Source organism: Desmodus rotundus, chromosome 3 (assembly GCF_022682495.2).
Source record: "Desmodus rotundus isolate HL8 chromosome 3, HLdesRot8A.1, whole genome shotgun sequence".
In the NCBI taxonomy this organism is placed as follows: domain Eukaryota; kingdom Metazoa; phylum Chordata; class Mammalia; order Chiroptera; family Phyllostomidae; genus Desmodus; species Desmodus rotundus.
This window is the reverse complement of record NC_071389.1, coordinates 104,622,485-104,631,590: the sequence shown is the minus strand read 5'-3', so window position 1 is coordinate 104,631,590 and position 9,106 is coordinate 104,622,485. Positions and strand designations below refer to the sequence as shown.

Sequence of the window (9,106 nt, the reverse complement as noted above, 5' to 3'; positions counted from 1 at the left end):
CTTTAACTTGCACTAACTATGCTGTTTTAGAAGCTGCTTTCAGAATATAAGAACCAAATTAAGATTAACATTTTCTAATAGGTATGCAACAAGTAATTGGAAGCAAGAATGAAATTTTCCACTTTAAAAAAGGAATATGATTATAGAAGAAGTCAATGAAGTTTATAATTTTGTGGAAATGTCTTACAGTAAGTAACTTCTAAACACAAGGCCATATATTTTAATTACTACTATCTTTCTGTGTATCATTTGAAAACATTTAAGTGAATTTGAATAGAAGTGTATTTGCTGGGAAGTAGCTTTTTGTCACTTGCTTATTGTGTGAAAAATATGTTTGCAAAGAGTTTCATCACCTATTCAATGTAAGTCTGTATCCCTTTATAGCTTAAGAACCTTTGAATATGTTTGGATTTAAATAAGAGCCAACTGAACTATATGTTTAGAGGAGAAAATATTTTAAATATTTTTTAAATAAAATGTTTCTTATCTATGTCCCTCTGTACATACTATTATGAAATAATGAGCAAGAATACAACTGAAGATTTAAATTAATATGAAACAAGAAAGATAGGCTGCGTTGTGACAAAACACCATCTCCCCTTATGCCAGTGAAGTGAGCATGCTCAGCCCATTGGGAGGCACCGGAGTTTCTCTATCAGAACTCCTTCTGAGGTGTAAGGAGGACATGTCTAATAACTCAATTGCTGGGAACCTATTGCTATTATTCTGGTATTAAGCATTTCTTCAGCCACAGATTGATTGCAATGTTCCTTCTACTTTATTTCGTCATTTTGATAGACGTCAAAGGTAAGGCTGCTGCTTTCTCACTTACATGAGTACGATTCCAAAAGAATATAATATTTCTATCTAGTTTTATCATACTTGTAATGGACTCATTGCAGTGCTTGATAACAGACCTCCAGTCTGCACTGTCACTACCTCTGACTGCTCAGAGTCCCATCATAGCAATTTCTAGGTGCAACGCATTTTTCATGAAAATCTGCCTTATATGTTAATAAAATTGTAAATAAAATATCTTTTAAAAACAATGTTGAATATACCAATTATAATGTAGAAACTTAATATGTAAAAAAAGGATGACAAGTTAGCAAACTAAAATTTTGTCTTGTGAAATTTCAACCTGTTGATGAATAGTTCATAACATTTATGTAATTGTTAGTTGCTGTGTTTTGTTGTAAATGTAGTTAAACTAGGGACTGCAAATCACAGATAAATCAAAAATCAGTATCTTTCCCAAAGAGCAAACCTATCTAAAACAAAATCATTAAAAACGTACAAAAGTATACCCATTTAGGTAATTCTCTTTTCAGTTTTTAATATTTTCATTTCAGTCAAACTGCTAATTTTTAAATTACTGGTATTTTTATTGTAAGCTCAGAAAAAAATACAATGTAATCTTCACCTGGCTTTAAAAAATATAAATTGTTTTGTTATAAGCTTGTACACTTGTAAACATACAACCTATTCATCGTTCTCAATGCAGGTTGGGTTTATTATTCCAAAATCTATCTATTTAGGTATATAATCTTTCATAGAGACTTTTGATAAAAAGAACAAAAGTTAGAACTTAAAATTATTTTTTGAGAAATTTGTTTTAGGTTTTTAACATACTCAATTTTATTAACTGAGTATTATTAATCTTGAAATAAAATGCACTATTTATGAGAAATTATTCAAGAACTTTTAACAAAATATTTTTAAATTATTTACATTTTAGTTTGAATTTGAAATACTAAAATTTTGTTTCAAATTATTTAAAAACATTATTTGAATACACTTAGCACAATTTTTGTTTTGTATTTTTATCTCTCTTCCATGAAAACTTAGGTTACCTAAGGAAAAAAATATATATGAACTCATTTTGTATGAAATGCAGTTGTAAAAAGCTGTTTCTTTCTTTGAATTAAGGTCTTCCCTCAGAAGTTCATGTCCTATGCACATTTGTAATATTCATTTTTAAAATTATTTTTGAAGAATAAACAGTTAAAAAGGAGCTTCTTAAATTCAACACACTTTGCAGAGGTTATCTGAGCCTTTAATAAAATTCTTTAAAGTACGGGAATATAACTGTAGTTAATTAATTATACTATAGTACTGCTTTCACTTGTGGCAATGTATCTAATTGGTTTTGCTTAGAAAAACAAAATCTTTGAGGTGAAAACATTACTAAAATAAAGTCTTAAGATTTACCACACTGTGATGATGATGTTCTTTAAACTAAAAAAAAAAAAAAGTGGAAAGGAAATTTTAAGCAGATGATATCTTTTATATGTAAGTAAATGCTATATTTCAGATCCATAGTACCAACCTGATAAGTATTGATTAATTATAATCCCCTGGAAATTTTTACTTTCTAATTCTACATTACTTTCAACTCCTCATTTAAATCTCCATATTTAAAATTATTTATTTTCAAAGTTAAGCATATTAATCAATGCTTTGATATCTCACTCTTACTTATAAAGATAGTAATAATTTGCTATATAATTAGCAAAAAGTTTCTCACGATAAAATTATGGATAGTTAAAATAGTAGGACTACTTAGAATAAACAAAGAAAAGTCTTTTAGCATCATGTAAACTAAATTTAAATAAATATTTCTGACAGATTCTTAGGCTAGATCTAAACAAAAGAAAAAGTTAGAAATTATACGATTGTTTTCCCCTCCTCTGGCCATGATCACCCTGGAGTGCCTAATGAATGAATAATATTGACTTATCTTAAGCTACGGACATTAACAGGTAAGTAAAGATAAAATAACTTGTCATTTTCTAACATTACTTTATCATCAGTTTATTCACTGGGTATCCTTGCTAATCAGCCTCAAGCTGCCTCCAAAAAAATTTGTGTGCGTGTGGACAAATAATAGACAATATTACAAACCAAAACCATGAGCTTATATGGGAAGTTAAAGCATGAAGTATGGAGAATGCTACGTGGTAACTACCAACTGCTGCTTACTGAAACCGTTTGCTAACCTTGAAAAATACGGTCATCAAAAAAGTCCTGAGCAGCATTTGGAAGTGAGCAGTATGTGACTGCCCCCTAATGGAGAAGTTCAAACCTGCACTCGGACGGGTCCTAAGCCAAGTCAGTTAGTTCAACGTTATCCCTGTGACTTGTGAAAAGGTTTTCCAACTAAATTTTAATTTCACACAATTGCATCCATGCTGCTGATAGCTGTGAAAAGTAATTATATCGCCAGCCAGTCATACTGAGAGGCTGAATCAGCACCACTAATGAAAAAGAAACTTTCCTGCTTGAGTGCTACCCGGAGCTTGCTATGAGGGAGGAGGGGACGTACCAGACACCCATAAGTTAAAGCTATTGAGATATGCCCTCCAGAAGGTACTAGCCAACCCTGCCTCACAACAGATGTTTATTCATTTCTTCATCTTATTGTGAATAAATATGACCACACGTAATAAAAGAGTTTAAAGACTCTCACTTGAAGTGACAGAATTGGCTGTTACCTGAATTTTAGAGACAAAATTGGGATGCTGCTTTCAAATAAGCTGATATTGAAATATCACTTCTTTATCCTAGAAAATAATGCCCTAAGTAAAATTCAACTAAGACTAGTTTTTGTGTACATAGTTATATAATGATACATGCCCTGAATTTTTAGGCATACACATGGATACGTTTGAGAATCCTAAATGGTTTGGTTTACTCACTTGGTAAGCATGTAAGCATGTGATTCATTTGTTGGGCAAAATGAATGTGCTTATTTTACATGAGAAATAATAGTGGAATCACAGGTACAATTATCTGAAAATAAAAAATAACTCTCCATGTTTTTTTATGTGCACCCATTTCTCAACCCTATACTTCCAGTTGTTGAGTATGTACTGAAAAAAATTAAACTTGCTAGACACGTTTTCTCACCAGTGCTATCTGGCTATTTTGTTTGCCCAGTGAAGTGCTGTGCGAATAGAATACATGTTTGATGAGGAAAAGATAAATTTAATTCTGCCTCTCTCTGATTCCAGTTTACTTTTATTCAACCTATAAAGTTTAAAATTTTTTTTCAGTGACTATATTTTTCAATCTTATAATTTCAACAGAATTTAAAGTTGTCAATGAGGGTTTATAAACTGCCATCCTTAATTAATGATGTTCTTCTTTCCGTTATTTCTTTGAGAATTTTTACCATCCTGATTTTAAACTGCTTTCCCTATGTGTGGTCCCTTAACTGCCTCACCAGAGCCCATTGGAGTCTTCAGATCTAGGCCATTATTTTACATCAGCATCTCAGGGATTTTACACAGTGGGAGATCCAGTTCCAAAGTGCATACCCGACCTGCAGTCCTGCTGGCCATGGGAAAGGGGCAAGATTCAAATCACAGTCTTGGTGTCAGGGAGAGCGCCTTTGTCCCCACTCCTGTCAGGGCTCACAGCTTCCTGAGGGGACCAGCCTCTGCTCTGTGGTGGGGCTGCATTGGGGCCCTTTCTCAAACAGGCAGAACCTAGCTCTCGGTGCTTATCCAGTGTCTGCTCTCTGCTGACAGTGGCTTTTCTCTATTCATGTTCCGTGGAGAGCTGAATGTTTAATGAAAAAAAATAATACTAATCTTTCCTCTGCCTATGGAGAATATATGTTGTGGGGAACATATTCAGGGTTAGCTCCCAATAGCTCATCTGCACCCAGAAGCTCAGCAAAGAAGGTAGATTTTATTGCTCAGCTTTTGCTTGATGCAAGGCCATACACACCAAAGGTCAGGAACTGTGGAATAAGGAGCTGTGCTGATGTAAAAAGTTAGGGCAGGATGGGCAGGAGAGTGGCAAGGAGGCTCCATTTAGGGGTTAGCAGACCCACGTTCAAGTCACAGCCCTGATCCTTACCAGCCTTTGGCCTTCAGTGTAACAACCCCCCAGCCTTAGCTGTCACATTTGTACAAGCACTGAGTTTCAGAGACCCACTTCCAGTGATGTTTAAAAAAAAAAAAAAAACATCCTAGGACTCCACACTCCAGGACAGAATGTGAGACTCTGCACCCCAGGCAACCTGAGGAACCTGTCCCATGATCACTCCTTTGCAAACACTGGCATTGCAGTTAGCACATCAAAGTATAGGTAGGCTTCTTTTCTCCAAGAGATGCCAATGCTTTGTTATACTCTTTATGTGTACCGGGATTGCTAATTGGGTTCACCTGGATTATTTAACACATTAATTCTACCTGAAAAGGTTCTCTTTTAATTTAGGGGGTTATAAGGACTAATTAAGTATTTAACAAGGGAATTGTTAAATTGAAGCTACATTGTCTAATAATCACTACACAGCCTCCTGATGGAGAATATAATTCAGAAGAGCACAATTAATGTGCAAGTTTAGCTACAAAGCAGTCTTGTTAATTACCACTTTCTCCTTAAGAAATAACAAGGAATTAGTAACCCTATGACGCAAGTGGCCAAGGAAGAGTCTCTTCTGATTTGGAGCAAGATCCTCTTCCTCATTTGTCTCCTGGTTTTTATTATCCTTTTTTTTTTGTTCAATTATAGTCCAGCCAGTGGACACTGGATGGCTAGTCATTTGCCTATAGCAGGACAAGGGTGACAATTGAGGGTCCTCTCCCCCCCCCTGCACCCTCTGTCTCTTTCTTATTCACACCTTGCCTGAGACGTTTTCTGTCCTAAGCACATAGGCAAAACAGAATGTATCTGTAATATTTTTGTACATATTTCTACTCTTAATTTCTTTTTATGTAAATTCATAAAATACAAGAAATTAAAAATATATATTGATCCTCTTCCTCTCTGCCTTTGAAGGCCACTGCAAAAATATTCCCTTAAAAGCCTCAAGTTATGTGCTATATGTGAACTTATTCATAGGCAGGAAAAGGGTAATAATCTACAATGAGTGTTACTGAGAAACTCTGTCAGCTTATTCCAAAGCCATTCCTTTACAGTTGTTTTCTAAATCATTTTTTTATTTTTCAACTAGTCAACATACAATATTATATCAGTTTCAGGTGTATACCCCAGTGACAAGACATTACATAACTTACTAAGTGATCATCCCGATAAATCTCACACCCTCTGGCACCATATGTAGATATTACAATAGAATATTATTGACTATATTCCCTATGCTGTACTTTACATCCCCATGACTATTCTGTAACTACCAATTTGTACTTCTTAATCCTTTCACCTTTTCCACCAAACCCCCTAAATCTCCTCCCATCTGGCAACCATCGAAATGTTCTCTGTATTTATAAGTCTGCTTGTTTACTTATTTTGTTTTTTAGGTTCATTGTTGATATATATGTACATGTATTTATTGTCATTTTATTGTTCATATTTTTTATGTTTTTCTTTTCTACTTTTTCTTAAAGAAGATAATTTAACTTTTCAGGTAACATTAGTTTGGTGGTAATGAACTTCTTTAGCTTTTTTCTTATCTGGGAAGCTCTTTATATATCCTCCAATTATAAATGATAGCTTTGCTGGGTAGAGTAATTTTTTTCCCATTTAAAAAAAATCTTGACACCATTAAGATGTCCCCCATTTTCCCTTCCTTCCCCCCTCCATCAAGCCCCTGCCCCCCACCCCAGCCTTCAACACATTGTTGTCTGTGTTCATGGGCTTTGCATATATTCATATATGTCCTTTAGTTAATCTCTTCCAGACCTCCCCACCCCCCTAGCCTCTCAGATCTATCAGTCTGTTCCACGTATCCATGTCTCTGGTTTTATTTTGTTCATTAGTTTATTTTGTTCATTAGATTCCACATATGAGTGAGATCATATGGTATTTGTCTTTCTCTGTCTGGCTTATTTTACTTAGCATAATATTCTCCAGGTCCATCCATGCTATTGCAAAGGGGAACAGTTTCTTCTTTTTTATAGACACATAGAATTCCATTGTGTAAATGTCCCATAGTAGTTCCATCTACTCATCAATTGTTAGATACTTGGGCTGCTTCTATATTTTGGTAATTGTAAATAACTCTGCAATGAATATAGGGTGCTTATATTCTTTCTAATAGGTGTTTTGGGTTCCTTTGGATATAGTCCCAGAAGTGTGATTGCTGGGTCAAAACACAGATCCATTTTTAATTTTTTGAGGTCTCCACATACTGCTTCCACAGTGGTTGAGCCAGTCTGCATTCCCATCAACAGTGCAAAAGAGCTCCCCTTTCTCCACATCCTTACCAGCACTTTTTGTTTGTTGGTTTATTGATGATAACCATTCTGACAGGTGTGAGATGGTATCTCATTGTGGTTTTAATTTTCGTTTCTCTGATGATTAGTGATGTTGAGCATCTTTTCATATGTCTATTGGTCATCTGGATGTCCTCCTAGGAGAAGCGTCTATTCAGATTCTTTGTCCATTTTTTAATTGGATTGTTTGGGGTTTTTTGGTGTTGAGTTTTGTAAGTTCTTTATACATTTTGGATATTAATCCCTTATCAGATGTATTGGCAAATATGTTCTCCCACTCTGTGGGTTGTCTTTTTATTTTGTTGATGATTTCTTTAATATGCAAAAACTTTTTAGTTTAATGTAGTGCCATTTGTTTATTTTTTTTTCTTTTGTTTCTCTTGCCGGGGGAGGTATATCTGATTAAAAAATTGCTGTAAGTAATGTCCATGATTTTGCTGCCTATGCTTTCTTCTAGGATTTTTATGATTTCAGGTCTAACATTTAAGTCTTTGATTAATTTTGGATTTATTCTTGTGTGTGATATAAGAAGATGGTCTAGTTTCATTTTTCTGCACATATCTGTCCAATTTTTTCACACACCACTTATTAAATAAATTATCTTTAGCCCATTGTATGTGCTTGCTTCCTCTGTAGAATGTCAATTGATTATAAAGGTGTGGGTTTATTTCTGGGCTGTCTATTCTGGTCCATTGATCTATGTGTCTGCTTTATGCCAGTACCATGGTGCTTTGATTACTATGGCCTTATGGTACAGTTTGATATTAGGTAGGGTGATTCCTCTAACTTTGTCCTTCTTTCTCAGGATCACTATTGCTATGCAGGGCCTTTTGTGGTTCCCTATAAATTTTTGAAATATTTACTCCAGTTCTGTGAAATATGTCATTGAACTCTTGACATGAATTGTGTTGAATCTATACATTGCTTTGGGTAGTATAAACATTTTATTCATGTTAATTCTTCCTATCCATGATCATGGAATGTACTTCCACTTATTTGTATATTCTTCAATTTCTTTCTTCAGTGTCTTACAGTTTTCCGAGTACAGGTCTTTTACATTCTTGGTTATGTTTATTCCTAGTACTTTATGCTTTCTGTAGCAATTGTGAATGGGATTGTTTTCTTGATTTCCCTTTCTGTTAGTTCATTATTGGCATATAAAAATACAATTGATTTCTGCATATTAATTTTGTATCCTGTTCCTTTGCTGAATTCATTTATCAGTTCTAGTAGTCTCTTGGTGGAATCTTTGGGGCTCTCTATGTACAGAATCATGTCATCTGTGAATAAAACATTCTTGCTACTTCCTTTCTAATTTGGATGCCTTTTATTTCTTCTTCATGTCTGATTGCTGTGTCTATGACTTCCAGTACTATGCTGAATAAGAGAGGTGAAAATGGACATCTCTGTCTTGTTCCTGATCTTAAGGGGAACACTTTCACTTTTTGCCTATTGAGTATGATGCTAGCAGTGGGTTTGTCATATGTGGCCTTTATTATGTTTAGATATGTTCCCTCAATTTCCACTTTGATGAGAGTTTTGGTCATAAATGGGTGCTGGATTTTAACACATGCTTTTTCTGCATCTACTGATAAGATCATGTGGTTTTTATCCTTTATTTTGTTTATGTGGTGAATCACATTTATTAATTTTTGAACATTGTACCAATCTTGCATTCCTGGAATAAATCTCACTTGATCATGGTGCATGATCTTTTTAATGCATTGCTCTATTTGGTTTTCTAATATTTTGTCGAGGACTTATCATCTATTTTAGCATCTTAGAGATATTGGTCTATAATTTTCTTTCTTTGTAGTGTCTTTATCTGGTTTTGGAATTAGTATAATGCTGGCCCTATAAAATGAGTTTGGGAGCTTCCCCTCCTCTTGAATTCTATGAAATAGTTTGAGAAGCAGAGG

The 9,106-nt window shown here is 34.4% G+C and overlaps 1 protein-coding gene across 2 annotated transcripts in view; it reads left to right on the top strand.

The window, feature by feature from the left end:
- The first annotated feature begins 632 nt into the window (after positions 1 to 632).
- RXFP2 (relaxin family peptide receptor 2) overlaps positions 633 to 9,106 on the top strand; it is a 69,049-nt gene continuing 60,575 nt past the window's right edge. For both annotated transcript variants that reach the window (XM_071220802.1, XM_071220803.1), the window contains exon 1: positions 633 to 807. In XM_071220802.1, coding sequence (XP_071076903.1) covers positions 765 to 807 — 43 coding nt within the window. In that variant the 5' untranslated portion in view covers positions 633 to 764. The remainder of the gene's footprint in view (positions 808 to 9,106) is intronic.